Consider the following 27,378-nt stretch of genomic DNA (forward strand, 5'->3'; position numbering starts at 1 on the left):
GGATCTAATGGCATTGGTGAATTTCTTGTCATTTGTGTCATATTGTTTGTATCTATTCGAAACAGTTTTGTAAGTTGCAAAGAGACGTTCGAGGTGATTTGTGTTTAAGAAATTCAAAGTGATAAGAAGCCAGTTGTTACTATCTTGAGATTCAGTTACATTCAGAAGGACGGAGCTGCCATTTTCGAGTGCAGTGTCTGGCAGATTCGAAATGGCCTGCTTGTTTCACTTTCTTTGGTGTGATCATTGAGCCTACTTCCTGTTTGGAAGCGTTTGAAGCATGGTAACTGTCAAAATATAAGTTGGAGCCCACTAGTTAAGCTCTCGTTTTATTCATATCGTTTGTCTGTGCAAATACTATTGATATCACCTTTATTAGAAGTGAGGTTTAATAGACTGGCCTGAAAACAAATAAAAGGCATAAAATGTATCTCCTAGTCTCACGAAGAAGGGATTTCAAGTATTATAACCAAAGACGTCGTTAGTTGATGTGGATTTTAAATCTCAATTCTTCGTTGCTCTCTAGCCCGCCCCATTTATTCCGTTAAAAAGTTGGTAGCCCTCCCTTTCAAACCCTTAGGGTTCTTCCAATTGAGCACTTTTAGGGTTTATTAGGGTTTTGACCCTCACATTTCCTGTAGATGGCTTCAGAAGAAACAACTCACCGCTCCTCTCAAGAAAAGGGTATAGATATATTAGCTGACAAACTCTCTCTAGCTGCTGCTGTAGACCGCCTTTTGGAGGAAGCATCTTTTGTAGAAGCTCTATATTCCAATGAAAGCCTTCAAACACTATTGAACGAAGTGGAACGTATGCAAGCTTTTTCCGAAATTCTCCACGTGCACCAAAGAAACGTATTATCGTTTCTCAAGCTTGCTGTTGATTCCGAAGATTCGCAACCTGCTATGGTAAGTTTTTTATTGACCTCTAGACTCCATTTTCTGTTGTCCTAGAAAGGTTTGGAACTACGTTGCTGAACAATTACTATCAGTAATCTCCGATGACCTGGTGAATGAAGATTCCTGTGCAAAAGTTGTTGCTGAACTCAAAGGCCTTGCTGTTGTATTAGATGCTTCTCGATATGAAGGCAGCCAACGTCTTACTTTATTGAAGGAGTCAATGAATCAGATCTTTGAGATAAGGGAAGATTTTAGTGAAACAGTTATCAACTACCTCTCTTTGAAAAGTCACGAAGTGCATCAACTCTTCAAGGATGCAACCAATGCCAAGAAGTTTAAAACAGCCATATCAAAGTATGCTGCTCTTTTGTAACTCTGTGCTAGTTATTTCATTAATCATCTCTAGATATCTGAAAAAACATCAACAGGAGACACTGAATCATTTAAAACTCATAATTGCTGAACTTGAAAGAGGTTATGGAGAACCTTGGTTGTACAAAATGTGCAAACAGCTATATGGACTATTACCTAATAGAACAAAAATACGCAAACAACGAAGGCGTTTAAGTGAACCACCTGCTGTTGAAAAATTGAGTGGACTTCATCTCGACGTTAGCGAAGTCAAGAAGGTTTTAGAAAGTCACTACTCAAACGTCAATCAGACAGTTGATGAAAAAGATGGCTCAGAGAAGCGTTACTTGCGCATGCTTCCTAGCACCGCGATGCCTTTGTTGAATTATTCTATTTTGAAGAAGGACACAGGAGGCCCTGTATCAACGGCTCAAAAAGTAAGTAGTTTCCTGAGTGAACTGTATTTTTTTCTGATTTTGGTTCCTTAGGAAACTTTGTCCTCAGAACCCATGGAACCTGTTTCTTCAGAACCCAAAGCTGATAAGAAACAAACCCCAGAAAAGGGCAAAAGCCACAGTTTAACGGAACCACAATCGAATGCAAGAGAGGTTTCATGGGACTCACTTCCTAATACTGAGCGAGATAGAACTGACGGAGACAGTGAGAAGGCATCAGAGGACAAATATGATCAGCAAACGACATCATTGGCTCCATTACGAAGAGTCGAGAAACGTAAAATGTCTCCGATTAATAAAGAAGCAAGTCCAAGTAGCGCAAAAAGAGCATTGAAGAAAAAGAAGTAAGTTAAATTTTTGGACCTTTTGCATTTCTGAAACTGTTTCAGTTCGTATCATCGATGGGATGATCATCAGGACTATTTGCTCAAGAAAGGAATTGAGAAACATGGACTTGGAGAGTGGAAAGCTATACTGGATGACCCGGAACTGGATTGGCCTTCTTACCGTACAAATGTTCAGCTGAAGGATCGTGCACGTACTCTTAAGATCGTTTGACGATCATTTTTCCGTTGCTTGAAAATTGAGTAATAAATGAGTGTTTATTTGCACTAGAAACAGTTCCATGTCATTTCATTGCATTCTAGAAACATCAAAAGCTTGGAAAAGAACAAATCTCGTACAATCATGTCGCATTCGAATTTGTTCGAATTTGTCAACGAATTTTCTAGAATTGGAAATCTGAAGGGCTTAAATACAAAACGACCCTCTTCAATAGAATCCAAGAGAGTTTTACGGACGTGGCGATTTTTGAACGGATGTTTCTACAAAACTTTAAAGTCGAGTCACCTAATGTTTTCTATGGCGACGACTATATTGAGTCACAGTATGACTATAATACTACAGAAGTTGTAGCATCTCAAGGTACAGCAAAGGCAATTCCAAAGTCCCAAGCGTTTCATTTCAGGACCAAGACGAAAGTGCCCAAGGTAAGTTGTATTAGGCGCTTCATTCTGTTTTGTTTTCTCAATGGAGGAGTGTAGTTGGGTTTGTTGTTGGTTGGTTGGGGAGGCAATAATGGATCAACAGTCACGGGTGGAATAATAGCAAACAGAGAAGGTATTTCTTGGCGTACGAAGAAAGGCGTCCAGGAACCCAATTATTTTGGATCTATCACCCAGTCATCAACCATAAGACTTGGAAGCTGTAACGGAGAGGACGTTTATGTTCCTCTGAAGTCTCTGTTGCCTATGGTTAATCCTAACGATATCGAGATTGGAGGTTGGGATATCAACTCGGCTGACCTTGCTAACGCAATGAAGAGAGCTCAAGTTTTTGACTATGACCTTCAGAGGCAATTGGAACCTTACATGAGCAAACTGAAGCCTATGCCTTCTATATATTATGAAGATTTTATTGCAGCAAACCAGGCAGATAGAGCAGATAACCTTATTCCTGGAAAGGACAAGAAGAAACATTTGGAACAAATCAGGAATGACATACGCAAGTTCAAAGAGGAGAAGAAGGTTGACAAAGTGATTGTTCTTTGGACTGCAAACACTGAGAGGTTTGCTGAAGTCTTGGCTGGAGTGAATGATACTGCCGAGAACTTGCTCAAGTCGATTGAAGAATCTCATCCAGAAATTGCCCCGTCGACAGTATTTGCAGTTGCTAGCATACTAGAGGGTTGTGCTTTTATTAATGGCTCGCCACAGAATACTTTTGTTCCAGGTTGTATTGAACTTGCAGTTGAGAAGAATGTCTTTATTGGTGGAGACGATTTCAAGAGTGGACAAACCAAGTATAAGAGCATGTTGGTTGATTATCTTGTGACTTCTGGCTTGAAACCTCTGTCCATTGCAAGCTATAATCACTTGGGAAACAATGATGGCAAGAATCTTTCATCACAGAGACAGTTTAGAAGCAAAGAAATCAGCAAGAGCAATGTCGTCGATGATATGGTCGCTTCCAATGATATCTTGTTTAAACCAGGTGAGCATCCTGATCATATTGTTGTCATAAAGTATGTTCCAGCTGTTGGAGACTCAAAGCGAGCACTGGATGAATATACTTCTGAAATCTTTATGGGTGGACAAAATGTTATTGTGAGCCACAATACTTGTGAGGACTCCCTGTTAGCCGCACCATTGATTATTGATCTTGTGGTAATGACAGAATTGGCTCAGCGTATAGAATATCGAACGGGAGCTATGACGGAATACACTGGTTTCCACCCCGTTCTTTCATTGTTATCATTTATGCTGAAAGCTCCGATGGTCCCCGATGGTACTCCCTTAGTGAATGCTTTGTTTAAACAAAAGGCTTGTATTGATAATATCTTGCGTGCTTGTTTGGGACTGGCTCCTGAAAACGATATGCGTTTGGAGCATAAAATACATCCAAGTTGTTTGGATAAGGCCTTCATTGAAACAGATATAGAGAATCTAAAACAAAAGGGTGATGATTCCAAAGAACAAGAGTCAACTGAAATGCGTGTATGATTATTATCATACATTCTGTTTTATTTGTCATTCGGCACTGTAAAGTCGAATAAATTTTCGTTATTCTTTCATGCATTCAGTTTTTCATTGCTTCTTAAACGACCATAGAACTCCAAGTTGCCCAAGTTTAACCTAGAGCCTCGTGACCTTGCTAAAATGCGAAAATACCTAAAAAACTCTTGTGACATAACATTGTCTATCTTCCATACTGAACGTTGTAGAGGATGCTGCAAACTTTTATCATTAATGTGTTCTTTCAATATCGACCATTGGGTGCCATCCTTACTTCCTTCTAGACACCAATTTCGTAGAAAATTACTTTCAGAGCCATCATGTACTAGACTGTAAGCAGAACATGCCAGTTCATACTTAGTTCCAAAGTCCAAAGAAAACCATGCCAATCCTGAACTGTCGGGAAGCGCGAAACTGGAACGGTTGGCTCCTGATTCTACAAGATTTTCTAACCTCGAAAAGCGTGCACCTGAAGATGAAGATATCTTAACCACTCCATGCTTATGAGGATTAATCCGAGTACCCACTAACTGATACTTTGAATGACAACTTAAATAAAAAAGTGCCCCTAATGAAAGTTGAGTAGGAATAAATGGGATCCATACTTCGCCCTTCTTTAATCTCGGTACATGGCCATATAGCAATGACCAGTCTCTTCTTAAGCTTTTCCATTTGTCTCGTTCTTCGAATGAAAAGAACCGCGGAGGTATCCATCTACAAGGAAGAACAGTAATTACTTGGACATTTCGAGTATCAAAGGTACGAGGCTGTTCAAAAATTTCAGAGAAGCCAATATCTCCATCGTAAGAATATTGTCTATCAGAATACCGTTGCTCCAAAACAGAAGACTCGTTTGAGCCGTCATCTGACAGTGAATAATGTTGACTCAAATGTTTCTCTGATTTTTTTGTTATTACTTCCTTAGCCCAATAGAAAACTTGCTCATATTCGAGTTCAGCTTTAGCTTTCAAGTCTGCACTGATGAACGGCCAACGAATCATGGAAAATACATCTTTCGTTATCTTATCGTTTGTGGAATTTTGTTTCAACCATTTGAGAACAAGACTCAACACGTCATCCTCGCTTCTACATATTAGATCAATACGGCTCAAAATCGATAACAAGCACTCTTCTTCCAAATCCAGCAGAGAATCATTTTGCTCCATAATTTCCACAAAATGTGAACAAATAAACGAAGAAGCAGTCTGAAATAAATCATAAATCCGATATTTTAGAGAAAGATTGGCTAATATACCAGCATTCCATTTATCTACAAGTTTTTTTAATCCGATTGCTGCAATTCGTACAAGTTCCATATTATAAAACATATCTCCAGTTCTTAAATCATAATAATGCAGCTGGAAGGAATCAAAATGTGATTCTTCATTCATTTCGATATCATCTAAACGGTCAAAATATATAATTTTGAGCATCCTCTCTACTGAGATCCTATTGGTGTCTTTTAACTTTACATTATCGTCGAAAGTTTCTCGCATTCCATTTGAAAACATATTTTGAAAGTAGGAACTACGGCATGCCAAAATAATACGATGAGCTGGAATCATTGCAGGTTGTTGAACTGCGTTCCTATCAAGATGTAGTTCATCCTCTTCTTTCCTTATATGTGACATTTCGTCTCTATAAAAGCTACCATTTAGAAGCATTTCTTATATTGTAGACTGATCTTACGAATCTGAAATGATCAAGTTCACATCGGATAACCAAGAAGTCTCTCGAAGGACTTTTAAGTGCGATGGAACCAATCGGATAATATGTTGTCTCCAATGTTCGTACGACTTATCCACGGACAGGTCCTGATCATGTTCCGATACATTATTACCAAAGACCGGAAATAAGTGTAACAAGTCCCATTCCTTCAGCAACTCCTTACATTCTTGAATAAACTGATGACACATCGTTGAAACTTGCAGAAGACTCTGCATACTTTTCATGTCATAAAAGCATTTTCCGTCAAGTCCAATTCCATATAAGAGCTGCAAAAACATCGCTACTACCATCATTGAAGATGTAAGTACTACTCTAGGCAATTTTTCAAAGTCTTTCTTGATGGTTGTAAAGCACTTTGAATTACTTGTATTCAGCAGAAAGATAGGACGATGGCCTTGGACGATATAATCAACATCTAAGTGGAAAGAGTTATATATTCTAAAACAAGAAAGCATCAACCCACCTCTATAGGTTTGTAAAGAATGCGCTTCTTTAATAGCTAAAGCAAGACGACTGCTGAGTGATGATACAAGACAACCATGGAATGGAAACAGTGCACCATCAGAAGACTCAAAACAAGTATCGCAAAAGAAACCACTAAAATTATAAATAGACCCAACAAATAGATCACAAACACGATTGCATCCTTCTCTAGTTCTATATACAAGTCCTTCCGGCATAGGCGTCAACTCAATGAAGCGGAACACAACGGGACGATTCCAAGATGAAATACCAACAGAAAGTGCGTCACGTATAGGAAAAGGATCTTCCCAATAAAGGAAAATGCTTTCTCCAAGATTTCCCTTACCAACCGCAAGTAATCCTTCACCAATACAAATCCAATATCTTTCGAAATCCCAAGTTGTATAATAACTATGTGAAGGAGAACCAAAGGAGTTCAAATCTGCACTTTCCTTCCCAACACCAACCAAACTGGAAGCTCTCAACACTCCTCTTTTACGAATGACACTTCTCGTGTTACAGTGGCTACCAATCACAACTTCATAGTCGGCTCTGTGCAAATTCTCTTCTAACTCCACTTGTTCATCCTCAGAAACTTTCTCAGGATAGGAAGAAAACAGTACATCTATATCCGAAGTTCCTCGTGCTTCAAAGGAAAAAACACCGCTTCCCGAAGGTGGCAGTTGAATACCGTCTAACCAAAGAGGCTTTGCTTTCCTTCCTGTAACGACCACTGTGCCTTCCCAAGTTTGAATGAACGAGTGGCTATGTTCCAAAGACAACAAGTGCTCCATATTCATATATGTTAAGAAACACTATACAATATATTCGAGGAAAACCTTGAATGAAAGCTTACATGGTTCGCACACATGATTCCAATGTAGAAAAATAATTTTTACTCATTCTTCTAAACACAATAGTAAAACACTAAAGAATATTCATAACCTTTCGCCGCAAGCAGAACAAGACCTCTCCAACAGGTCAGAGAACCCTTGAAACAACAACCTTGTCAACAAGTTAAAACTCTTCAAGCTGGCAGTTTTTTAGAAACTTCAATTTTCTTGTGTACTGGTTTCGGTAAGCTGATTTTTAGACCTTCTATACGAAAAAATACTGAACAAGTTTGCGAATATGTATATATTTCCAACTACTGCGACAGAAGATAGTGTCAAAGCTGTTGCCTTGAACAATGTATTACTGACTCTTTTGTATCGGTTCAAAGGGGGTAACGCCATGTCACGACAAAACCAACAACACCACCAATCCAAAACTGCATTGAAGGATATTTGTCACTTCCTCTTCCATTTATGTGTAAATTATGAAAGAGCGAAACAAACTCAGCTTTCACAAGTTCAGGCAAAAACACTGAAAGCAACAACTTGATAAAAATTGAAAACTTTGTGAAGTATTCATTCTCAAAGTGAACTCTGTCTCTTTTATAGAACAAGAAACTTTCGTTGAAAGGTGATCTTTCTATTTCCATTCTGGTTCCTTGAGTTGAAGAATTTGACTACTAGCACAAGTTTTCACTTGAACAATCTTATGAGTATCGATAAGCTTCTTATGGTAATGACTAAAACATAAAATCAAAAAGGGATGCACAAGTTATAATGACCACAGACTGTCAACGCTCTTTCTTCTTATCAAGATTATAATGTATTTTAAAAAGAATGAGAATAACTTGACAAATTTTTGTATCAAAGATAGCTAGCTTTATAGAACTACTCTTATCAAAAAATCTTATTTGGGAAAATTGATAGTTGCGTCTTCCTGGAAATGAAACAAGTTCGTACATCTGCTCCAGGAAAGGTATTGCTAGTTGGAGGATATCTTGTTCTTGAACGTCCAAACGCCGCATTCGTTGTTACTACTACTACTCGTTTCACAGCGACACTTAAAGGAAGTCTCTCATATGGAAAGGTATAAAACAGAACGGTACTTTTGGACACTACTTGATTTGCTTCTACAAGGAACTATCGAATATCATGCAACTAACAATATGGTCTTCTCACGACCATACCTGGACGTATAAGGTTTTCTTAGAAGACGGCAACATTACTCTTGAATGGAATGCAGCGAAAGATTCCTTTGGTCTCGGAAGAAGCAACGCGTTTATAGAATGTGCGATAGTTTGTGGTCTTGCAGTTGCTAATATGGACAGCAAAATACCATGTAGCGGAAGCTTGCTGCTTGAACTTGAGGCTGATCCCAGTTTCTATTCAGTTTCATATCAAGGATCAAAAAGTATAGTTGGAAAGACAGGTTTGGGGAGCTCTGCAGCCCTAGTTTCTAGTGTTGTCGGAGCTTTTGCAGCTTTTTGTGGTTGTAAAGATAAGGAAAGAATAGCTACAGCAGCGCAACTCGCACACGCAACAGCACAACAAAAGATAGGAAGCGGATTCGACGTAAGTGCAGCAGTACACGGGAGCCAAAGCTATGTGCGTTTCTCTCCAGAGTCATTGGAAAGACTACCTTTTGTGATTTTGAACAACTCCGGCCATATTGTAGCACAAAGAAACATGAACTGTGCCAATGACCACTGGAGACTAGATGAAATTTGGAAACCACTTGAGTTACCCTTGCAATGGGACATTGTTTTAGGTCAAACTATGAATGGTTCGGATACTCGAGATTTTGTAAGAAAGGTGATCCAATGGAAAGCAACGGATACCCATAGAGCATTGGAAATTTGGTCGCAGTTAAAGAGAGTGAACAGTGAACTTATTGATTGTATTCAAAAACTTTCCAATTTCGCTTTCAGTAACAAAAAGTTGTTTGATGAACTCAACTCTGTTTTGGAAATGATTCGATTGAGGGACGACTGGAAAGTCAATTTTAGGAGTCAATCACAATTCGAAGAGTTATCAGAGGATATTTTGAACGACTTTTTGCAAGTCATCAACTCTATTGTGGAAAATGGTAGAGAATCTAGAAATCTTCAAAGTCGTATGGGTGACTTGGCAGACGTTCCCATAGAGCCTTCGTCTCTTAAAATTCTACTAGACCAGACTTTAGAAATTCCAGGTTGTATTTTGGTTGGAGTTCCTGGTGCTGGTGGTTATGACGCTATTTTCGCAATAGTTGTCGGAGAGAAGAGTCGCAAACTTGTGGAGGATTTTTGGAAGTCAAACTCATGTTTTCCTCTGTTGTCTAGACTCCATTCGAAAGGTTTGCTAATAGACGAGGAATCAGATAATACTTTTTGAAACTTTCTCCCACTATGTTCTTTTTAGCGCTGGATGTTTTAATTGTTGTAGTTTAGGGTTTATATTATACAGTGTACAAGGAAATAAATGCTTTACACTCTCCTGTCTCATTGAAAGATGTTTTAATAATCAGTGGTGGTGGGCAAAGCGGTCTTTGACAGAAAATGTTTGCTGCAGAAGACTTTGCGGTTTCCCTAAGCAATGGACCCAAGGACAACTCTTTTGCGAGTTCTGAAGAAGGTTCCTTAGACAGTGAGCTATCTAAAGATACCTCGTGGATTATGTGGTTCTGCTCTCTCAAGGGAAACGAATTTTTCTGTGAAGTTGACGAAGAATTCATTCATGACGACTTTAACCTCACTGGATTAAGTACTCAGGTGGCTTTTTATGAGCATGCTGTCGATACTATTTTAGATTTCGATATTCCAGAGGGAGAGTTGGACGAAAGACAGCAAGAACTTGTTGAGGTAGCAGCAGAAACGCTTTATGGCCTTATACATGCTCGTTTCATCCTTACGGCAAGAGGTTTGCAGCTTATGCTTGAGAAATTCAACCGTGCAGATTTTGGACGATGCCCCAGAGTGCTATGTCATGGTCAGCCTGTTGTTCCAGTTGGACTTTCAGACACTCCACGACAGAATACAGTGAAAGTGTTTTGTCCTCGTTGTTGGGATATTTTCAACCCACGTTCAAGATCTCACTGTACTCTTGATGGTGCTTATTGGGGGACAACTTTTGCTCATCTTTTTTTCCATACATATCCAGACCGTATTCCAGTACGTAACAAGGAAACATATATTCCCAGGATCTATGGCTTTCGGCTTCATGAAACGGTAAGACTCCAAAGTTTGAAACTTTTCTATGCTTATCTTTGGTAGTCCGAAGAGGTACGAAGGAATCATGGAGACTGCATGAGTAGTGGCGATACGAATAACGCTGAATGAGAAAGTAACTCTTTTTGCAGACTTGACAGAGTTTACTATATGATAGAAACTTTGGAAGGACATACTTTGAGTGAATGACACACAGTATGTTCTTTGTTGCAATTAAAATGTGAATCGTATTTTCTTTTCAGTGCAAACCATTTGGAATGAATCATCACTGTGTTGGGATATTTGGACGGAATCTCTTCAATATTTAAAGGAAAGTTGCAGTAATTGAGAATGGTCGTCTCATATGAAAAGTGATGGAGAACACTCTGAATATACTCCCATTCTTCGAAAGTACGTGATGAATATAAATACTGGAAAATAGAGACGTCATATCCTCCATAGGAAGTACCCGAACATCCTTGGACAATTCTACCGTTTCTTTTCCGAATATATCGTCTTTTCACTCTTCGAAGATATGCGTCAAAGCCACGGTCACCAAGTTTATATAAAGCATTGCCATTGATATGATAATCTATCCACGCAGTACCTTTGAAAATGTGGAGTGTGAAAAGATATTCAGACTGTGCATTTCATACCTGATGGACAAGCACTTTATGTTTTTAGTCTAAAGTACATTATGACCAATCTTACTTACCTGACACTACCTTTCATCCAGAAATCATTGTGGTCCTGTGTCATAGCAACTATCTCTTGCAACCAAGCAAAATTATACCGAAATGGAGTTACATCAGGTTCTAATATTTGAAAATAAAGATATTTGTTTTCAAGAGTTGGAAATATTTGATAAAACATGATGCAGGTTCCTTCTGGATGTGTGTCATATTCATTTGGGATATGAGCAGACATCAAATGTATGTCGTCAAAACAATGACGCCAAGACAATCTATTAAAATCCGTTTCTCTTAGAAATTCAAACAGTCTTATGTGTCTTCTGAGTTTCATCGATCCTGAAAAGAACAGAATCAGATCAACCAATTCAATATCTGAGAAGCAAAAACATGGAGGAAATTCTTCCCAAACACATGAGAGTTGAAACTTTAACAATTCTATTTGACTTTCGATAAATGGTATTACAATCGCAAGTCTCTTTTTAGGAATTTGCCTAGTTGGTTCATCTTTGGTTTGACTTGTATCCAGGGGTGTCAACTCTGCACAAACATGATGACTTGAATTGTTATCATGAAATTTTGTACTATAGTAAACATATGGGTAACTTATTTGTGTAGAAGACTCGTACGAACAAGTCAACCAAACATAAATATCTCTAAAGACCAATACAAGTTGCGCCAAAATGAAACCAAACCAAACCATTCGTTTCATAAGTGGGAAATGGGAAAACTGCAATGGAAGTCTTACTCAAACACAAGGAGTGTTCAGCTGACCATCTATACTTAAGTTGATCGTATTTATTCAGTCATAAACCTAAACCAGAAGATATCTAATTCCACTAGAGGATCATGTCACTATAGATATAAGAATCTTATTACACATTGTCGCTACGACTTGTGCCACCAGCACAGCGTGAAGATGCATCAATCTCAGCCTTACATAATGGACAAGACTTGTTTAGGATTAACCAACGATCAACACAAGTTGCATGGAAACGGTGTTTCGAAGTACAAGGAAGAATTCTTAACAAATTGCCTTCTTCATATTCACATAAACAAATGGGACAAGTGGACTCCTCCTATCATTATCCATTAGAATTTTTTGCATCGGAAAACTTTTCAAAACATACTTCAGAAGAATCTCGATGATAACGAACTAGAAGAATTCTATCTATTTCCTTCTTCGTAGCTCCCCTGCGGTGAAAAGTAACAGAACCGTCAAGATTGAAATCAGGACGGAAAAGATTTGGCGCTAAAACAAAAATGCAACAAGCTAAAAGAACCGAAACTCCAAGGAAAATTAGATTAATAATCACCAGTGCAAGAGACAGACGATAAAGTGCAACAGCAGTTCTTTGACAAGTCTCACAGCGAAAGACCCAAACCATCCCTAAGTAAATAATTTAGGTAGATTAACAAAAGCTTTCCAAAACAACTAACCAACAATAAACCACGCAAGAGAAAGCCACGATATAATTCTAAAGCAAATAAGTGATCTTTGCTGGATAGACGTCAACTGCGAATAGTCATCGACTAAGTCTTCGTTGGAAAGTCGCTTGAAAATAGTATATCTATAGAAAGGAAAATGAAAAGTAGTTGAGTATAATATATGACTACTTACAAAAGAGATATGACGCCATTGAAAAGAACCCAGTACTTTAGAGGCTCGTCACAGGGCTTGTTCCAAGTAAGACATAAAATGGTCACACTAGCAACGATACAAGCACCGACATAAATAAAGGAGAAGAAAATAATTGGCCACAAAGCCTGTCGACGATAGGTAGAGTTTTCGTCAAAAAATTGTCCAATCCAGTTCAAGGTTCGCCTAGTGAAACTTCGAAAGTCTGTCGCATGAAAAACGTCTTCAGGTTCGTCTTGACGAGCTGGAGACAATAATTCTTCTGAAACAGGAACATTTAAAGTCTCCATGTGACTTTGTGAAGAACCCGCTTCGATAGTTGGTGAAGAAGAGTTCGAGAAATTACCTTGGCTGTTCTCGTGGCTGTTTGAAACAAAGGTATCAGTTGGCTCCAAAACAGCCAAACAAGGCGCCCGTATATCAATTGTAGAAGACTCTGACATGGGATTCAACGCACCCACTGACCTCTCCCTTCCATCTTCACAAGTAGACGTGCTAGTTGTGACATTCATCCTCCACAGTTGTCATTTTTGTGCTCAATGAGAAATAGCAAATCTTTATTTATGGGGCAAAAGTGGGAATTTGAACTTGACCACGTTCCAGTAAAGAAACTGCTCTTTCAATGGCTTGTGTCAAACCATTGGTACAATTTTCAAGTTTCAAAGCACGATCCACTTTAAACCAACGTGCATCATGAACATCATCCGCAGGAACAGGCTTTGCATCAGAGGGAACAAAACCTATCGCGTCAATAATAACGAAGTGGTACTCCAGTTTTCCCTCTCTGTTCGAGAAGAATGAGTCAAAGACGCCAAATATGGGTCCTATAGTGGGTTTTAAACCGGTTTCCTCCTTGACTTCCCTCAAAAAGGCCTCTGCTTTGGAACTTGTGAGCAAAATTAAATATCATTGAAACTAAACCTACACAAGGTTTCTCCAAACTCCAATTTGCCTCCAGGAAAAGACCACATTCCTTTGCCAGGTTCTTGTCCACGTTCTACAAGTAGTATTTCCCACTCGGAATGACGATTAGTAGATACTGGGGGCACTCTAAATGCAGTCAGCAACTTGTAAGCTGCAGTTTCACATGACGCAGTTACCGGAATAGTGCAACTGCTACTCCAACCATTGGAGACTGCTTTTCTGCTTGGTCAATCCTATTAATCTCAGTCCGGGTTGACTCTTTTTCACTATTTAAAAGGATAAGTAACATTCGTAAAAGTTCCAATAAGATGCAGTACCCAAAGCTAGTCGAGTCAATCTTCGAACTTGATTTCCTTGTCAACGCAGTGACAATAAAGCTAGCTGTATTCCTTAAAAGCAGTAAATAAGTCCTTTCTCGTTCCAACTCTTACATACGCTGTGCATAGCCTTCTCGTACGAAAACAACCACAAAGAGGGTATCGTGGTATCAAAATGTTTCTAAGGAAAACAATAAACATGTGTTCGCTTCTTGTGCTGTAACAGAAGGAAAGGAAAAATGTAGGATGCCGTCCCCGTGGATTGAACACGGGACCTTAAGATCTTCAGTCTCACGCTCTCCCAACTGAGCTAGGACGGCTCCTTCTGGAGAGGAAAGTCTTACTGTAATTTTAAATAAGAATGCAAACTGACTTGACAATACTTTAAAGTTGTACTGACTTCCCTTGACTATTGCCACGTGGGTTGCAACAATCCTATGCATTTAAGTAAAGCTTTCCATTTTGCTGACTTCCTCACATTGTATTCTTGATGTTTAGATGGAAACTACATCGTATATTGCTGTGATTTCGATTTTCGAATGTTGCAGCACAAAGGTTTCTTCGAGTTTATTTCAGCTTTGAGTTCCGTAAGTCTTGTTGTTCGAAATTTTTCTCATGACGAATGTGTTTATTGAAAAGCATTCTACCATATTTTCATTTGCAATTGTCACCCCTAATGCGGTGCCATTAATAGTATTTTTACGTATAAACTATTCGATATAGATAAACAGCTTGTTGTTTACTGTATTGGCTTTGAAGATGTCTCGCACCTCTACAAAAAGCTCTAATAGGACTATGAATATAATAAAAACAAAACAGAGTAGCAAATGAATGATGCAAACTATGCTCAAACAAGCCTGGTAGCGGAAACTCTTCTGGACCAAGTAACTTTATAATAGATCAAGAAAATGAAACACTTAATTGAACCCTGAAACTCGTACGAATTTTCTGTTGAGTGTGACACAAGTATCGATATTTTAGTATGTTCCGAATTTCAAGAGCTTGTTGAAATGCGCCAAAAAGGTGTTGAGCATTTATAGTCATGGACAATGCATCGTATCAAAAAGAGTTTTATAAGCAAGAGTTCATAGTGGATCTCTCTATAAAGAAATTCATCAAGAAAAGTAACTTTATGAATAATATCGAAAACACAAGCCATCCATAATGAGTGTCTTGAGAAATGGGATATTTTCCTTTGTTTTTCCAACTTAGAACTTGTTCAATGAGCGCAAATAATTTTCATGAAGCTTTCGTTGCTTTTCATATTCCTTCATCAACTTTTTTCTCTGCGACTTTGGAATTTCGTTGTTCTCGATATCATGAGTTGGGATCCCATCTGCGTCATATTTTGAAAAATGGCCTTGCCAATTGCCCTGTCTGAACATTTCATGAGGCGGAACACGTCCACGATCAAGCTCCTCTAAGAGTCTCTTCTGTGCTTCCTCTTGCTTTCTTTTCTTTTCTTCAAGCTTTGCAGACTCTTGTTGCTCTTTGGCAACCATCTCTTTTTTCAGTTCTTCAGGGTCTTCCATCTTCCAACGTGAACCCTTACTACTGTCTTCTATACGAATACCATATTCGATCAATTTTTTATCCCTTATATTATCCAATTCTTCCAAAATGCATTTGGTTGGTTGTAAATATGGTCTTAAAAGACACTTCGCAGCAGCTACTAGCAATTGTTGTTTTGCTTCGCTTCCATCATTTGTCTCAAGAAATTGAGAGAAGTAACTCAAAAACGACTTCAAGTCATCTTGGGACACTTTGACCACAGACAACTTGTCAAGTAAGTTAAAAATCGATTCGAAGGACTGAAACACGACTGTTTTAATACAATACAAGCCACTTACAACTCTGGAGGATTGAGAAATTTGCGTTTCGGTGGTCAATAGTGACTCAAGGTGTTTCACCAGTAAATTCAAAAGCTTGTCTAAACATTGTTCAGTCTCACGACTTCCTTGAGACATGAATGTTGCAAAGAGTTTCCTTGATTCTGCTTGCAAATCCTCATTATCCTTTAACAACCAAAGTTTTTCCTGAAAAGATTCGAAACAAGCATCAAGTTCTTCAGAAAAAAAATGGACAATACGAAACAGAAAAATTACTGTACGTATAAGTATGCAAACAAACATACGATCCACACTCCAGCTTGAAAAGTCTTTTTCGATCAAAGCAGTTCCTTTCTGCCACTGTTTAAGCAGAGGAATCAATAAACCTCTAATTGTATCTCTGGAATCAACGAAAATATCAATCAAACCATAAACAAATTCCTGATTTGAATATTTCTGCAATGGCACTTCGTTCCCAAAACCCAGCTCTTCAGAAGAAGGTCGTCCCAAACCAAGGATAGTTAGTATCTTTGTTATGTATCTGACAATATTTGTCATTAGTGTTGAGTCTATGTCCTCAATAGTTTCCGATTGTATATACAAATTCGTAGTTTTCACTAGAGCTTGAAGTGAACGTATCACAAGAGGTGTGTCGAAATCATCGCACAAGGCTTGATGGATCTCTTCTTTACGTTTTCTGAACTCCGAAGACAGCCCATTCTCTCCATATTTCTGTCCTCGACACATTTTAGTCTTCTTCTTCCACTCTCTTTCCAACGCAAAGAAATTTCGAAAGAATTCTGCAAAGAACCTTTCGACATTTACTGCTTCCTGCATTCCCTGTTCCGAATAGTTCATTCTCGCTGTATAATGATGTTGCAGTATAAATAGCCGTAGCTGTCTAGCTGTGTACCGCTCTAAAATCGATCGAATAGTAATAAAATTTTTCAGAGATTTGGACATTTTAAGACCTTCAATGTGTAAATGACCCGAGTGTAAGAAAAACTTTACCCATCCATCTTTCTCAAAATAAGCTTCCTACAAAACAACACATTTTTAAGTTCAACTACAGGATTAGGATCTCAGTTGCTTACACTTTGAGCTATCTCATTTTCATGGTGTGGAAATCGCAAATCTTCTCCGCCACAGTGCATATCTAGATGAGAACCAAATATACAGCTTGCCATTGCAGAACACTCCACATGCCATCCTGGACGTCCGTAGCCCCAAGGAGATTGCCAACCAGGCTCGTCCACTTGACTTTTCTTCCATAAAGCAAAATCACCAGCAGATTTTTTCTCTAAACGAGCCTGTTGAGAGGCCCAAGAACCTTCTCCTTCCATCAAACGTTCCGTATCACCAACGGAAGTAGGTTCCAGTTGTCCGTATTTAAAACCAGCTTGAGTAAAAGTTTGCACGTCAAAATACACGGAACCTTCGGCCTCATAAGCGTAGCCTCTTTCCACTAACCTTTCAATAAATGTGATGATTTCTGGAATGTAATCTGTAACACGACTAACGTATGTCGGAAAAATGCACTACCTAATCGATAAATATGAAAGAAATTATCACTTTCAAGTCTTCTTACGTTAAGTTTGTCCAAGTCCTCCCAAAATTCTTGTTCATAGCGCCCCGAAATAACTCGAAAATCTTCTTTCAATTCTTTGCTTTTCTTTATTATCTTATCATCGACATCAGTAACGTTCATTTGTAATTCCACCTCATAGCCAAAATATCCTTCAAGAATTCTCCGAATAGTGTCAAAAGACAGATAGTTTCTGGCATGACCCACGTGTGCAGAGTCATATACAGTTGGACCACAAATATAACACGTAACTAGTTTGGAGTCTTCTTTCCAAGGACGAAAAGGCTCCTTGTTCTTGGTAAGACTATTTCGAATCACAAGCGACGACATTTCTCAGAATCAAAATTATTTGTTATGATTTCTAATGTTCAACCGCATGGAACACTCCAGCAAGTGTTCTTATCGCTTTGGAACGCCATACAAGAAGGCGAAAGTATTGTAAGCTGCAAAATATGTGGAGAAACATTCAAAGCACCCATGATGTGAGTGTTTCAAAGAAGTCTTGGAAGTTCTCATGTGTCTGTTCCTAGGCTTCAAAAGTGTTCTCATGTGTTTTGCTCACTTTGCATTCGACGTTGGTTTGATTCAAACAGTATTTGTCCTGAGTGCCGTATCCCAAGTTCCGCTGGAGAACTCTGTAAAGTTCGCCTTGTAGAGGATTTCGTAGAGTTATGGGATACATTGTCTAGAAAAGCACAAACTGTGAATGACCTAGTTATGAGTAACCCGCTCCGTTCAGACCTCTATAGTAATACATACCAACCTTCTGAGGTTGTGCAAAGTTTTTATGTAAACTCTTCAAATAGTAATACCGACGAAGAAGGACGTGATGTCCCGGGAAAGAAAAGTAGAGACAACAAAATAGATACTCCGAAAAGAAAACAGCGCAAGAAGAAGCGAAACAACGTGCAAGAAAAAGATCCTTCTCATAAAATTGCAGAGTGCCCTATTTGTGGTATTCATATTAGTATTCGACTTATTCAACATCACGTTGATATTTGTTTAACCAAACAGTCCTGTTCTGAAGAGAATATTAGTGACAGAGTATTTTTTTCTGGGAGGTTGAACGGAACATCTTCGAATGCACATACTGAAGCGCCACTGGAATCTACCTTTGAAAAGCGCCCTGTAAGTTGAATATAGTATATTTTTTTTCGATGCTCACTCTAAGATACTATAGACAACTTTATGGTACAAAAACCTTAGTGATAGGAAACTGAAGGATATTTTACAGTATTATGGTTTAAGTACAAGAGGAGATAGAAATATGCTTATTAGGAGGCATAAGGAATTCGGTAAGTAGGATAAAATGGAGTTGGCCTTCTCTGAATAGTGTTGAGTATTTCGCTATAACGCTGAACTTGATTCAAAGTTTCCGAGGCCTGTTTCATCTGTTATCAAGGATATAGAGGAATGGGAGAAACAGCAAGAGTGGAATAGTATTTCTGAGGAAGCGCTGAATCCGCATCTTGAAACTACACTCTCTTATAATGAAGAAATTTGTCACATCGCCAAGAGTGATTTTGAGTCTTTAGTCCAACAAGCAAAGAAAACAATGTTCAAGACGAATAGTAATCATCGGCTTTCAAATTTATGTCTGGAGAGCATTAATAATGAAGACATATTAGTATTCACGCAACAGGAGGAGGGTGACAACTAGTAACCATTTACAGTTTCTAAGATTGATAAAATTAGTAAACTATTCATTTTCAGCACGCGTCAAAAATATCATTATTCACGATATATTGGTTCCCCCTCGTGATAAATTTGCTTTCACAAGAGAAGTTTCTATGAAGCTTACTTGCGACCGCGTACTTTTCTTGAAAATCATTGCTCTGGATTGAATGAAGGATAGAACAGTAGCGATCCGTAACTAAATGGTTCAAATCGTAGTCTCGTAGACAGAATTTCATTTCAAAAATACCAAAAGTTTCAAGACTTCCGCTGCCGGGGTTTGATCCCGGGTCTCCTGGGTGAAAACCAGGCATCCTAACCACTGAGTCGTTTTATTCACGTAGACTACAGCGGATTTCTGTAATCTGTCAATGGTAACGATTAAATTTAAAACAAAGATTCTTGTTCATTCCAAGCATCATTATAGTGTCAGTGTAAGATCCATATTTTTTAGCAATTACGATTAAAATTAGTGTTTCCTATGAACAAGGAACAATCATCCCGTCTCTATCAACCTGTACCAGTGCAAATTAGCGGTAATTACGACAGTAACATGGCCGTGTGGCGGAGCCAGCGACCTACCTTTGTTTCAAATGTTACTTTAAAACAACCTGTTCTGCTTAGAGGGGAAGGAACACAAAAGCTTTTTTGTAAAAGATGTAGCTTTGTTGCCAACCTTCTAGTGAAAGTAGTTCGTACGAGAGACTTGGGTCGATACCAAACTTTCTGTTTGATGAGTTACAATCAAAAAGACCCCTCAGTCCCACAAGTACGTGAGGGATTTGTTAATAATATAAACTGTAATATTATTGGGGCGATACAAGCGCACCGAATGAGTTACAAGGACATTGGTTTCCTACAAAAGGTTGCGAGGACGCTCGGTTTTATGTTTTCTTTGAGAAGAAGAATTTCTCGTGGGAGTGTCTTACAGCTGGAAATCACGGGTTCGCTTCCTGATGCGTTAGCTTCTCCTCTTGACGCGTTGTCAGTAACTTCCATTGTAGAAGTGACCAGTAACATAAGGAAGGCAGCACACGATCCTCGAATAGCTGCCTTATTTGTGAAACTTGGACCCTTATCTTGTGGTTATGCAAAGGTAGCAGAGCTATGTCGGCACTTTGACTACTTTCGTCAAACGGGAAAGAAAATTATTGGTTACATGGAAATTGGTTCTGAGAAGGAAATCCTTTTGAGTTTGTTCATGGACGAATTATATGCAGCTCCTGAAGCGGGAATCAGTATCAGAGGCTTTAAAGTTTCGGCTACATTTTTAAAGGGCCTCTTTCAAAAAATTGGTCTTGAGCCACAAGTTGAAAGGCTCGGTGTGTACAAATTTGCTGGTGATCAGTTTTCAAGAACAGCAATGTCCAATGAGCAACGAGAGGTTTTGAAAAATATCTTACAAGCTGTTTATGAAAATTTTAGAAATGAGTTGTCAACTTATCGCAATTGGTCCCAAGAGAATGTCGATCAAGTATTGAATTCTGCTCCATTCCAGATGTCCGATTTGAAAAATCTCGGTTTTTTCACAGAGTTAAAATACGAAAGTGAAGTTCTTGATCTTTTAAAATTAAGATATTGTCGTCGAGGGAAGGGGGTATCTCCATCCGACTCAATGGAGACGAAAGAAAAGATTTTAAGGAAGCCTTTTCGTTTCGTCAACTCCAAATACTATTCACGTGTAAAGGCGAAACAGCTTTTCATTGAAGGTAAGCGAAAAATTGGAGTAATACGTGTGAATGGAACTATCGTTTCTGGTGATGGAGGAGAGAATCCCTTGATAGGAAGCACGGTTGGTAGTAACACGCTTGTTTCTCTGATTCGTCAGGCTGCAGAAAATCCAAAGTTCGATGCTTTTATTCTCAGAGTAGATTCACCTGGAGGCTCTGCACTAGCTTCTGATATCATATGGGCAGAGCTGTTACGGCTTCGCCAAAAAAAACCTATTGTTGCAAGCATGAGTGATGTTGCAGCAAGTGGAGGATATTATATTTCTATGGCCTGCAATCATATATGTTGTGAGCCCTTAACCCTTACTGGCTCCATTGGTGTCGTCACTGCCAAATTTTCTTTGGAAAACCTCTACAAGAAGATAGGATTTGTAAAGGAAACAGTTAGTATAGGGAGATACGCAGAGGTGGATATCGAGTCACGCTCATTTAATGAAGACGAGCGTCAGTACTTTAAGAACAATGCCCTTCACGCATATCAAAACTTTGTTTCGAAGGCAGCGAAGAGTCGTGGTAAAACTTATGAAGAGTTGGATAGTGTGGCTCAAGGAAGAGTTTGGTTAGGATTTGAAGCATTGCAGTTGGGACTGGTTGACAGCTGTGGAGGGTTTTGGAAAGCTGTTGAAGTTGCCAAAGTACTTGCAAATATAGGCGAGCACGAAAATGTCCAGTTGGTAGAGTTGCGAAGATTTTCTTGGTTTTCTAGGCTGGCAGCTTCGTTTCTTAGTTCCTTGGAGTCTTTTGGTTTGTTGCTACCAAAATATCATAATACGCAAGGATTGCGTCTATCACCATTTGGAGATGAAAACATTAAGGCCGTAATGGAAGCGTTGGATCTGTTTCGCACCTTCATGTAGTAGACCAATAAAGCGTTCTCTAGAAATGGGGTGTCATCTATTGGTAGAATTGCTTTGGATTGGCTGTTGAGCTTGACATCACTTTCTTCCCTTAGTGTCGTAGTTGAAACTTTTTGGTGGACCTATTTTACGAAAAATTTATTACCTAGTTATCGTGGAGTCTCAACGAAAACGACAGAAAACAAAGATTCAAGGCATGGCAAATGTGTCACGTTCGAAGCTGCGTCTTATGACAGACTTGAAATTGATGAAACAGGAACCACCTGAGGTACTGAAGTCCTCCTTTTAATATTTTTGTCTTATAGTCGTAATAGGGTTGTAGTGCTAGTCCATTAAGTGACGATAACCTTTTTGTGTGGGGTGCCACTATTTTCGGTCCACCAGATACCGCCTGGGAGGGAGGAATTTATACTTTGCGACTGACTTTTAGTGAAGAATATCCAGACAAACCGCCAAGAGTGCGTTTTACGTGTGATATGTTCCACCCAAATGTTTATCAGGATGGCACACTATGTTTGGACATAATTCAGGACCACTGGTCACCGATTTACACAGTCAATACAATTCTGACGTCCATACAGGTATGAATTAAAAAGCTTTTAGGTTGAGACTCAAATTTTGTTCAAGTCGCTTTTAACCGATCCGAATCCCGCAAGTCCAGCGAATCCTGAAGCGGCTCATCTATTTACCACCAATAAAGAAGCTTACAAACAAAAAGTGAGAAAGATAGCGCAGAGGAGTGTGGAATGTTGAGTTCTTCGTTGATATTTGACGTTTTGCAAGCATCATAGTCATTTGTTGTTTTTGAAGACTTCATGTTTCACATAGTCTTTTGACTGACTCTTTTGGTACTACATGAAATGTAAATACTTTTATTCCAAATCAGATTCTTTTTTCATGTTCATTTGTGGCGGATGAATTGTCGGTATTGCTAACTCTCTCATGCTTTCTTCAATGAAAATTACAAGATTAGAACAACTCCACTCAAATATACTAGCAAAGTTTAGCAAAAGATGAAGTCACTGGCAACTTCATGTCTGTCACTTTACAAGAGATGTCAATCTCCTAACATGAGCAAAGACGAGCAACCCCAAAGAGCCTTCAACATTTTCAAGACGACTGACGAACGAAATAATAGTGACATAGATATTTAGACTTCGACATTATTCCAATAGATTGTCTTTTGTCTTCTTCTCGTCCAAAGTGGCCATGTCAAGCAAAGGTAGCTTCCATAACATACTCCTACATAGAGTAGTATAGATGCTACACAAACTCGTTGCGACTCATGGTCAGATGTTTCGTTATTGATCGACACTAACCTGGTGTCTCTGGCTCCAGTAGCGTTCATTAATAAAACCAAGTGCGTCAGTTAGCAGACTCTCAAAAGGCATCACAAAATAAGCAAGAGCATAAGATTAGGGTCCTATGAGTGTTTGTATTCTCCACAAAGTTTGTGAAACAATCTGAAGCTTTTTCTGAAGAAAAGTATTCATAACGTTCGTTTTCTTCGCGTAGTTGTAGGAGGAAAACAACAGGTTCCTTCTAGTCGTTCATTTTTTCGCAGAAAAAGTTCTTATTTGTGAACACTTCAGAAACTAGTACTGTAGTGAGTCTCTCCAACTCAATTTGAGTGATGCGGTGAAACTCAGATTGGAAGTTGTGATACCCAGAAAGACGACTATTGTCCCAAACGAAGTAGTCCTCTGGTTGGGTTTTCTTCCAAACCTGAAGAAACGAAGCGTTTTACTTCCTTCATATTATCTTGTTGTTTTCCAGGAAGTTATTAAGAAAGCTACCAGAAGGCCCTTGAGTAGATGCAATAGCCGCTTTTCAATTTTCTAAAACCTTTTCCTTCTCACTCACGACGATCACTTTTTTATGAGATATAGCTTGCTCGAAGGATTGGGTCTTTTAAGTTTTTTATCAAAACGAGCAGCATTTGGAATAGGGTGGAAAGTATGACAAGTCGTTTGTCTAGTTCTATCTGTCTATCCTGTTCAACAGTGGTAGGGACAAATATGAACGAATAGGGTAGGAATATTTCGAATTGTTTCTTGAAAGTTTGTAAAGAGAGAACCAGCATTTTTGCTAGGTTTTCCAGGAAACAAAGGTGGGTTGTATAGTTACCTTGAAAATTCAAGTTTTCTGGGTTGTCAAAACCGAGTTTCTCCCACAAAGTTGTTTGTATAATGTAACAATCGAATATTCGTTTTGCTCATTAGAACAAAATGGTTTCGTTATAGGACACTGCATCTTCCAAATTGTATGTTATTCTTGTAGTATGTTATTCACCTCGTTCACAATGCAACTATAAATCTGGAATTGTCAAACGTAGACCATATTTCTGTCTACAACTCGGAGACATAAGAAATCTAAAAAATTTTTGGTCGAGATGTCTTTTAGACTTGCCAAAAACTGGTTTCTAGTGACTGTGAATATATCTGCTACACTGATGAAGAACAACTTCCACTGGTTTGCACTTCAATCAACGCCTTTGTTGGCCGAAGCTGAAAGGTTTATTTAGCTAAGGATTCTGCAAAGAGTGTTCTTTGAAGGATACTTTTGCGTTGGATTCTATATGTTTGCTGAGGTAATTTTTTATATCATTTCTACTAGAAAATTCCGGTTAGTTAAGCTATCTGAGTAGAACTTTTCAGAGACAACTTCAGAAAGAATTGGAATATCCAGGCACTTGACCAGTTTGGGGGCTTTCAAATTTACCTGTTAGTTTAGCACTCCGACCTTTCTGTTCATATCTTTCTTCCTTTTCGTCATATTTTAAAGAGCAAAGATCGAGCTGATACTAAGTAGTCGAACAACAAGTTGCATAATTTGGATCGTCAAGTACCCAGTAGATAGCCTACCTTTGGATAAAATTTGTCCCTTGTAAAGGATAGCTTTTTGAATAGTATTCCTATTATTAGCATATAGAAATTATAAAGTATTGACTCTGTATCAGTATAGTCAAAGGATGCACGTCCCTACAATACCAATATTTATGAATACAAATAGAAAGGAGATAATATTATCCAGCAAAGATGACTTTTTTTCTGAAAATTTCCTCTAGGTAAAAGTTTTCGTTAACTCTGAAAGGCTACAAAAGGCATTTGAATTATCTGTTTGTATATCAGTTGATTGAAAGAAAACTTGTTCCATGCTTTCATCTTCTGCCTTCTGTTGATCAGAGAAACGAAAAAAGCTGATCCTCTAGTGGAGTTGTTATAGAAGGTGTTCAATTAGCCAATGTTGTATAGAGAACTTTCTGGTTCAACAGAGTTGCCGAATCACTTTACACCTTTTCCTCTTCCACGCGAGTCAACTCCTCTAATCGTTGCCCCATAAAATATTCTAGACGCGTTGGTTACAGTCAAAGTACTTACATCTCAAAGATTGATTGTTTTGCTGACATTGTTGACATTTCTCAAGTTGAACGTCAAGCTAGTCAAATGTTTGATTGAATAAGAGTGTCTCTTCTGTTTGCTTCAATAGATTGCGATCCGTATACAAGGACCAGAAAGATATCAAACAAGTTGTTGGCAAGGTTTCATTTTTCAAAGAGCTTCAAAAACGACTCAAAGTTTACAAGCAAACAACGTATCTAGTCCAATTTCATCTCTTCTTGGGACCAAGCTCAATTATAGTGAACTTTTCACGACTGTTCTTTCTACAAGATGATGAAAGTGACAATCTTTTGAACATGGCTGGTTTTGACAAACACAAGTAAGATCGACAGAAACTTGCAAATTGAGGGTATGACACACAAGCACGGAACTTTTATAGCAGACAAAAGGCAGAAATGGAAACAAGATAATGAAAGTGAATCTTGCTCTAGAAATATTACTAGAACAGAAAAAGGTATCACAAGTCATTGTTCAATTTGCGAGTTTGTTGTACTACTTTATCAACATACACTAGTAGCGTTTTACCCCAAAAAGTCAAAGATGTAAACAAGTATATCTACAAAACTCGGCATACTTACAAAGAGCGTAACCATATATGGGTAAAAACCACGAGGAAAGATGATCATGCATTCAACATGTATGTATGTAAAGTCTATTCATTTTGAATCATTGCTACAACTCTGCAATATCGCAAATTGACACCAAAAATAGCCTTCAAATGAAAAGATTTTAGTTTCAAATTATGTTCAAAGGCATCTCCGAAATATTTGAAAGATTGCACTAGTGTATTAACCGAATCATTCTCCTGCACACAAGTGCATATCATCAATATCCAATTTCTGTAAGAGTCAACAACTCCTGTTTCTCCTCTGAAAATACTTGCAGACATTAGTGACATTTGATATTGTGGATTCTGCTAAGAGAAAACTTATTTTCAAAAAAGTTCAATTCAGTCCAACTGAGTCTATTCTATCGAATCTCTTCTCGTTTTTCATCATAGCATTTGAATCATAGTTGAATTGTCTCTTCCATATAGTCGACTATATAGTTGAGGTGTTTTTGAAGGTAAACCTGACTGTTTAGGTTTAAAGGTTTTCACTGCCTTCTCTTGAACTTTGTAGAAACCACAAATTGTGAACATATATAAGAAAGCAAACTATATAAAGTACAAAGCTGCTTTAGGGCATGGATAACTCCAAGGAAACTCTTATTTCTTCCAGTACGAAGAAAACAAAACTTTCAAAAACTCTGCAAATTCAAGGAAAGATTTGTTTAGCTCCACTTGTCTCCTACTTTTTTCCCACTCTCTCAAACATCAGCTCGTTGAATAAGTAAGTGAGTCATTGTATAAAAGGTATTCGCGTTAGACTTTAGGCAGAAGACTCTCGCGAAATATAACCTGACGGGTACGTTGGTGGAGGCTTCTCCTTAGATATTTGTAACAAGAATCAAAGACAACTCAAAGTTTTGTATAAACAAACTGTCTATAAATACAAGAAACGTTCATTTCCATAAGGGACAAGTAAAACATAAAGAAGAAAAGATATAGTTTTATCCAAATTGCTCTAAAAAGAAGGAAAATGTCTCTTTTAACTTTGCATTATTCAGCAAAGTAAAATTGTGCAAAGTCAAATTGATATTGTGATTGTGATTATCCAAACCGGTAAAGGTCTTGTTCTTTTAAATATACTGGATAAATTTCGTCTCCTAGTGAAAAGAAAAGAATATAAACGTAGAAACAATGGAAAAATAAGAATCTTTCATCTCCTCTTGGCAAAGTGATAAAGAAACGTGAATCTTGAAATATATGTGCAAGGAGAAGCGAAAGCATCACCACTTTTGCCGTTGTTATACCAGTCAAAACTCTCAAAAAGTTCTTTAGATGGAGAACGAACCAATAGCCTTGAATCGTTTGAGGTTCGATCCTACTTATCGTAGGTAGTTTATGTACGAATTTGTGTATAGACAAAAGTATTCCCAACCTTTGGTCAGTTTTTTATTATCGTCCTGTCCTCTGTATACTTTCCAATTCTAGAGTTGAATATACGATTTATTCTTCTTTGTAACTCGTAATCGAACAAAGATTGCTCCTTGAGCGTCATTTGCATAGAAGGAAAGGTTCTGGTTCTCACATTGCAAGCCAAACAGAGTTAATGTCATTGAAATTAGAAAATGATCATTTTACACCTTTAAACAGTTTTCCTAAATTTTGAGTGACCAACAAAGAAAGGTTCTCAGATCGAGAACGAGTCAAAAGCTGGGTGTAGCAAAACCCGTTCTTGATTTGTTATCAAAATAGGCTCACAA

General features: G+C 38.3%; 15 protein-coding genes and 2 non-coding genes across 19 annotated transcripts; 8 read left to right on the forward strand and 9 right to left on the reverse strand.

The window, feature by feature from the left end:
- Window positions 1–2: 2 nt before the first annotated feature.
- On the forward strand, window positions 3–2,333 carry Gasu_11410 (DNA-binding protein, putative). The gene is made up of 6 exons (XM_005708229.1): window positions 3–581; window positions 616–908; window positions 958–1,253; window positions 1,306–1,687; window positions 1,739–2,049; window positions 2,095–2,333. The coding sequence occupies exons 2-6, from the start codon at window positions 642–644 to the stop codon at window positions 2,261–2,263; spliced, it is 1,425 nt and encodes a 474-aa protein (XP_005708286.1). The 5' UTR covers window positions 3–581; window positions 616–641; the 3' UTR covers window positions 2,264–2,333.
- Window positions 2,334–2,482: 149 nt separating this feature from the next.
- On the forward strand, window positions 2,483–4,233 carry Gasu_11420 (myo-inositol-1-phosphate synthase). The gene is made up of 2 exons (XM_005708230.1): window positions 2,483–2,694; window positions 2,749–4,233. Exons 1-2 carry the CDS (start codon window positions 2,524–2,526, stop codon window positions 4,204–4,206), a joined length of 1,629 nt encoding a protein of 542 aa, XP_005708287.1. The 5' UTR covers window positions 2,483–2,523; the 3' UTR covers window positions 4,207–4,233.
- Window positions 4,234–4,247: 14 nt separating this feature from the next.
- On the reverse strand, window positions 4,248–7,692 carry Gasu_11430 (ubiquitin-protein ligase). 2 transcript variants are annotated; one of them, XM_005708231.1, is made up of 4 exons: window positions 7,265–7,692; window positions 6,410–7,223; window positions 5,908–6,361; window positions 4,248–5,856 (listed from the first exon to the last, which is right to left on the reverse strand). In XM_005708231.1, the coding sequence occupies exons 2-4, from the start codon at window positions 7,206–7,208 to the stop codon at window positions 4,275–4,277; spliced, it is 2,835 nt and encodes a 944-aa protein (XP_005708288.1). In that variant the 5' UTR covers window positions 7,209–7,223; window positions 7,265–7,692; the 3' UTR covers window positions 4,248–4,274. The 2 variants fall into 2 exon arrangements, with proteins under 2 accessions (XP_005708288.1, XP_005708289.1); XM_005708232.1 differs by having other exon boundaries at window positions 5,908–7,223.
- A 460-nt stretch (window positions 7,693–8,152) lies between these two features.
- Gasu_11440 (phosphomevalonate kinase) lies at window positions 8,153–9,717 on the forward strand. Its single transcript, XM_005708233.1, has 2 exons — window positions 8,153–8,328; window positions 8,379–9,717. Exons 1-2 carry the CDS (start codon window positions 8,185–8,187, stop codon window positions 9,612–9,614), a joined length of 1,380 nt encoding a protein of 459 aa, XP_005708290.1. The 5' UTR covers window positions 8,153–8,184; the 3' UTR covers window positions 9,615–9,717.
- Window positions 9,718–9,722: 5 nt separating this feature from the next.
- Window positions 9,723–10,693, forward strand: Gasu_11450 (casein kinase 2, beta polypeptide). Its single transcript, XM_005708234.1, has 2 exons — window positions 9,723–10,447; window positions 10,493–10,693. The coding sequence occupies exons 1-2, from the start codon at window positions 9,779–9,781 to the stop codon at window positions 10,556–10,558; spliced, it is 735 nt and encodes a 244-aa protein (XP_005708291.1). The 5' UTR covers window positions 9,723–9,778; the 3' UTR covers window positions 10,559–10,693.
- A 14-nt stretch (window positions 10,694–10,707) lies between these two features.
- On the reverse strand, window positions 10,708–11,422 carry Gasu_11460 (uncharacterized protein). The gene is made up of 4 exons (XM_005708235.1): window positions 11,142–11,422; window positions 11,083–11,096; window positions 10,823–11,033; window positions 10,708–10,785 (listed from the first exon to the last, which is right to left on the reverse strand). Exons 1-4 carry the CDS (start codon window positions 11,351–11,353, stop codon window positions 10,752–10,754), a joined length of 471 nt encoding a protein of 156 aa, XP_005708292.1. The 5' UTR covers window positions 11,354–11,422; the 3' UTR covers window positions 10,708–10,751.
- A 465-nt stretch (window positions 11,423–11,887) lies between these two features.
- Gasu_11470 (zinc finger (C3HC4-type RING finger) family protein) lies at window positions 11,888–13,212 on the reverse strand. The gene is made up of 4 exons (XM_005708236.1): window positions 12,737–13,212; window positions 12,556–12,686; window positions 12,246–12,505; window positions 11,888–12,194 (listed from the first exon to the last, which is right to left on the reverse strand). Exons 1-4 carry the CDS (start codon window positions 13,195–13,197, stop codon window positions 11,991–11,993), a joined length of 1,056 nt encoding a protein of 351 aa, XP_005708293.1. The 5' UTR covers window positions 13,198–13,212; the 3' UTR covers window positions 11,888–11,990.
- Window positions 13,213–13,237: 25 nt separating this feature from the next.
- Gasu_11480 (NUDIX hydrolase) lies at window positions 13,238–14,252 on the reverse strand. 2 transcript variants are annotated; one of them, XM_005708238.1, is made up of 5 exons: window positions 14,114–14,252; window positions 13,996–14,067; window positions 13,855–13,944; window positions 13,680–13,804; window positions 13,238–13,632 (listed from the first exon to the last, which is right to left on the reverse strand). In XM_005708238.1, exons 1-5 carry the CDS (start codon window positions 14,194–14,196, stop codon window positions 13,316–13,318), a joined length of 687 nt encoding a protein of 228 aa, XP_005708295.1. In that variant the 5' UTR covers window positions 14,197–14,252; the 3' UTR covers window positions 13,238–13,315. The 2 variants fall into 2 exon arrangements, with proteins under 2 accessions (XP_005708295.1, XP_005708294.1); XM_005708237.1 differs by having other exon boundaries at window positions 13,855–14,067.
- Window positions 14,243–14,315, reverse strand: Gasu_nc0009. The gene has a single exon. It is a non-coding gene; the product is annotated as a tRNA-Phe (tRNA).
- A 735-nt stretch (window positions 14,316–15,050) lies between these two features.
- On the reverse strand, window positions 15,051–17,742 carry Gasu_11490 (cysteinyl-tRNA synthetase). Its single transcript, XM_005708239.1, has 3 exons — window positions 17,413–17,742; window positions 16,919–17,362; window positions 15,051–16,862 (listed from the first exon to the last, which is right to left on the reverse strand). Exons 1-3 carry the CDS (start codon window positions 17,737–17,739, stop codon window positions 15,204–15,206), a joined length of 2,430 nt encoding a protein of 809 aa, XP_005708296.1. The 5' UTR covers window positions 17,740–17,742; the 3' UTR covers window positions 15,051–15,203.
- Window positions 17,743–17,752: 10 nt separating this feature from the next.
- On the forward strand, window positions 17,753–19,123 carry Gasu_11500 (E3 ubiquitin-protein ligase RAD18). Its single transcript, XM_005708240.1, has 4 exons — window positions 17,753–17,891; window positions 17,940–18,537; window positions 18,590–18,704; window positions 18,750–19,123. The coding sequence occupies exons 1-4, from the start codon at window positions 17,764–17,766 to the stop codon at window positions 19,067–19,069; spliced, it is 1,161 nt and encodes a 386-aa protein (XP_005708297.1). The 5' UTR covers window positions 17,753–17,763; the 3' UTR covers window positions 19,070–19,123.
- A 226-nt stretch (window positions 19,124–19,349) lies between these two features.
- Gasu_nc0008 lies at window positions 19,350–19,414 on the reverse strand. The gene has a single exon. It is a non-coding gene; the product is annotated as a tRNA-Glu (tRNA).
- Gasu_11510 (protease IV) lies at window positions 19,363–21,697 on the forward strand. The gene has a single exon (XM_005708241.1). The coding sequence runs from the start codon at window positions 19,565–19,567 to the stop codon at window positions 21,668–21,670; it is 2,106 nt and encodes a 701-aa protein (XP_005708298.1). The 5' UTR covers window positions 19,363–19,564; the 3' UTR covers window positions 21,671–21,697.
- Window positions 21,698–21,702: 5 nt separating this feature from the next.
- Window positions 21,703–23,040, forward strand: Gasu_11520 (ubiquitin-conjugating enzyme E2). Its single transcript, XM_005708242.1, has 3 exons — window positions 21,703–21,938; window positions 21,985–22,251; window positions 22,298–23,040. The coding sequence occupies exons 1-3, from the start codon at window positions 21,867–21,869 to the stop codon at window positions 22,421–22,423; spliced, it is 465 nt and encodes a 154-aa protein (XP_005708299.1). The 5' UTR covers window positions 21,703–21,866; the 3' UTR covers window positions 22,424–23,040.
- A 22-nt stretch (window positions 23,041–23,062) lies between these two features.
- Window positions 23,063–24,056, forward strand: Gasu_11530 (uncharacterized protein). The gene is made up of 4 exons (XM_005708243.1): window positions 23,063–23,101; window positions 23,152–23,187; window positions 23,235–23,276; window positions 23,320–24,056. Exons 1-4 carry the CDS (start codon window positions 23,096–23,098, stop codon window positions 23,455–23,457), a joined length of 222 nt encoding a protein of 73 aa, XP_005708300.1. The 5' UTR covers window positions 23,063–23,095; the 3' UTR covers window positions 23,458–24,056.
- A 114-nt stretch (window positions 24,057–24,170) lies between these two features.
- On the reverse strand, window positions 24,171–25,132 carry Gasu_11540 (uncharacterized protein). The gene is made up of 2 exons (XM_005708244.1): window positions 24,535–25,132; window positions 24,171–24,473 (listed from the first exon to the last, which is right to left on the reverse strand). The coding sequence occupies exons 1-2, from the start codon at window positions 24,595–24,597 to the stop codon at window positions 24,336–24,338; spliced, it is 201 nt and encodes a 66-aa protein (XP_005708301.1). The 5' UTR covers window positions 24,598–25,132; the 3' UTR covers window positions 24,171–24,335.
- A 66-nt stretch (window positions 25,133–25,198) lies between these two features.
- On the reverse strand, window positions 25,199–25,992 carry Gasu_11550 (uncharacterized protein). The gene has a single exon (XM_005708245.1). It carries the CDS (start codon window positions 25,967–25,969, stop codon window positions 25,724–25,726), a length of 246 nt encoding a protein of 81 aa, XP_005708302.1. The 5' UTR covers window positions 25,970–25,992; the 3' UTR covers window positions 25,199–25,723.
- Between the last annotated feature and the right edge of the window lie 1,386 nt (window positions 25,993–27,378).

This window comes from Galdieria sulphuraria (genome assembly GCF_000341285.1).
Source record: "Galdieria sulphuraria unplaced genomic scaffold scaf_6, whole genome shotgun sequence".
Taxonomy (NCBI): Eukaryota; Rhodophyta; class Bangiophyceae; order Galdieriales; family Galdieriaceae; genus Galdieria; species Galdieria sulphuraria.

Bases quoted from the DNA above. Each gene is read 5' to 3' on its own strand.
- Gasu_11440 (XM_005708233.1), top strand. From the start codon at position 8,185: ATGAAACAAGTTCGTACATCTGCTCCAGGAAAGGTATTGCTAGTTGGA. The intron at 8,329-8,378 runs GTATAAAACAGA...TGCTTCTACAAG, and splicing joins GAAGTCTCTCATATGGAAAG to GAACTATCGAATATCATGCA.
- Gasu_11550 (XM_005708245.1), bottom strand. From the start codon at position 25,969: ATGTCACTAATGTCTGCAAGTATTTTCAGAGGAGAAACAGGAGTTGTT.
- Gasu_11530 (XM_005708243.1), top strand. The intron at 23,188-23,234 runs GTAGGAGGAAAA...ATTTTTTCGCAG, and splicing joins TTCGTTTTCTTCGCGTAGTT to AAAAAGTTCTTATTTGTGAA. The intron at 23,277-23,319 runs GTGAGTCTCTCC...GGTGAAACTCAG, and splicing joins CTTCAGAAACTAGTACTGTA to ATTGGAAGTTGTGATACCCA.
- Gasu_11540 (XM_005708244.1), bottom strand. From the start codon at position 24,597: ATGCTAATAATAGGAATACTATTCAAAAAGCTATCCTTTACAAGGGAC. The intron at 24,474-24,534 runs GTAGGCTATCTA...TCGACTACTTAG, and splicing joins GGGACAAATTTTATCCAAAG to TATCAGCTCGATCTTTGCTC.
- Gasu_11480 (XM_005708237.1), bottom strand. From the start codon at position 14,196: ATGTTTATTGTTTTCCTTAGAAACATTTTGATACCACGATACCCTCTT. The intron at 14,068-14,113 runs GTATGTAAGAGT...ACTGCTTTTAAG, and splicing joins ACGAGAAGGCTATGCACAGC to GAATACAGCTAGCTTTATTG. The intron at 13,633-13,679 runs GTAGGTTTAGTT...CAAGTTCCAAAG, and splicing joins GGAGTTTGGAGAAACCTTGT to CAGAGGCCTTTTTGAGGGAA.
- Gasu_11410 (XM_005708229.1), top strand. From the start codon at position 642: ATGGCTTCAGAAGAAACAACTCACCGCTCCTCTCAAGAAAAGGGTATA. The intron at 1,254-1,305 runs GTATGCTGCTCT...AATCATCTCTAG, and splicing joins TTTAAAACAGCCATATCAAA to ATATCTGAAAAAACATCAAC. The intron at 1,688-1,738 runs GTAAGTAGTTTC...TTGGTTCCTTAG, and splicing joins CTGTATCAACGGCTCAAAAA to GAAACTTTGTCCTCAGAACC.
- Gasu_11510 (XM_005708241.1), top strand. From the start codon at position 19,565: ATGAACAAGGAACAATCATCCCGTCTCTATCAACCTGTACCAGTGCAA.
- Gasu_11460 (XM_005708235.1), bottom strand. From the start codon at position 11,353: ATGTCTGCTCATATCCCAAATGAATATGACACACATCCAGAAGGAACC. The intron at 10,786-10,822 runs GTATATTCAGAG...TTTTCATATGAG, and splicing joins CGTACTTTCGAAGAATGGGA to ACGACCATTCTCAATTACTG.
- Gasu_11490 (XM_005708239.1), bottom strand. From the start codon at position 17,739: ATGTCGTCGCTTGTGATTCGAAATAGTCTTACCAAGAACAAGGAGCCT. The intron at 17,363-17,412 runs GTAAGAAGACTT...TCGATTAGGTAG, and splicing joins AGGACTTGGACAAACTTAAC to TGCATTTTTCCGACATACGT. The intron at 16,863-16,918 runs GTAAGCAACTGA...GTTGTTTTGTAG, and splicing joins AAAATGAGATAGCTCAAAGT to GAAGCTTATTTTGAGAAAGA.
- Gasu_11500 (XM_005708240.1), top strand. From the start codon at position 17,764: ATGATTTCTAATGTTCAACCGCATGGAACACTCCAGCAAGTGTTCTTA. The intron at 17,892-17,939 runs GTGAGTGTTTCA...GTCTGTTCCTAG, and splicing joins ACATTCAAAGCACCCATGAT to GCTTCAAAAGTGTTCTCATG. The intron at 18,538-18,589 runs GTAAGTTGAATA...AAGATACTATAG, and splicing joins CTACCTTTGAAAAGCGCCCT to ACAACTTTATGGTACAAAAA.
- Gasu_11470 (XM_005708236.1), bottom strand. From the start codon at position 13,197: ATGTCAGAGTCTTCTACAATTGATATACGGGCGCCTTGTTTGGCTGTT. The intron at 12,506-12,555 runs GTTAGTTGTTTT...TTATTTACTTAG, and splicing joins TCTTGCGTGGTTTATTGTTG to GGATGGTTTGGGTCTTTCGC. The intron at 12,195-12,245 runs GTATGTTTTGAA...GGATAATGATAG, and splicing joins ATCATCGAGATTCTTCTGAA to GAGGAGTCCACTTGTCCCAT.
- Gasu_11520 (XM_005708242.1), top strand. From the start codon at position 21,867: ATGGCAAATGTGTCACGTTCGAAGCTGCGTCTTATGACAGACTTGAAA. The intron at 21,939-21,984 runs GTACTGAAGTCC...TAGTCGTAATAG, and splicing joins TGAAACAGGAACCACCTGAG to GGTTGTAGTGCTAGTCCATT. The intron at 22,252-22,297 runs GTATGAATTAAA...ATTTTGTTCAAG, and splicing joins CAATTCTGACGTCCATACAG to TCGCTTTTAACCGATCCGAA.
- Gasu_11450 (XM_005708234.1), top strand. From the start codon at position 9,779: ATGTTTGCTGCAGAAGACTTTGCGGTTTCCCTAAGCAATGGACCCAAG. The intron at 10,448-10,492 runs GTAAGACTCCAA...TATCTTTGGTAG, and splicing joins GCTTTCGGCTTCATGAAACG to TCCGAAGAGGTACGAAGGAA.
- Gasu_11420 (XM_005708230.1), top strand. From the start codon at position 2,524: ATGTTTCTACAAAACTTTAAAGTCGAGTCACCTAATGTTTTCTATGGC. The intron at 2,695-2,748 runs GTAAGTTGTATT...GGAGGAGTGTAG, and splicing joins CCAAGACGAAAGTGCCCAAG to TTGGGTTTGTTGTTGGTTGG.
- Gasu_11430 (XM_005708232.1), bottom strand. From the start codon at position 7,208: ATGAATATGGAGCACTTGTTGTCTTTGGAACATAGCCACTCGTTCATT. The intron at 5,857-5,907 runs GTAAGATCAGTC...TAGCTTTTATAG, and splicing joins AACTTGATCATTTCAGATTC to AGACGAAATGTCACATATAA.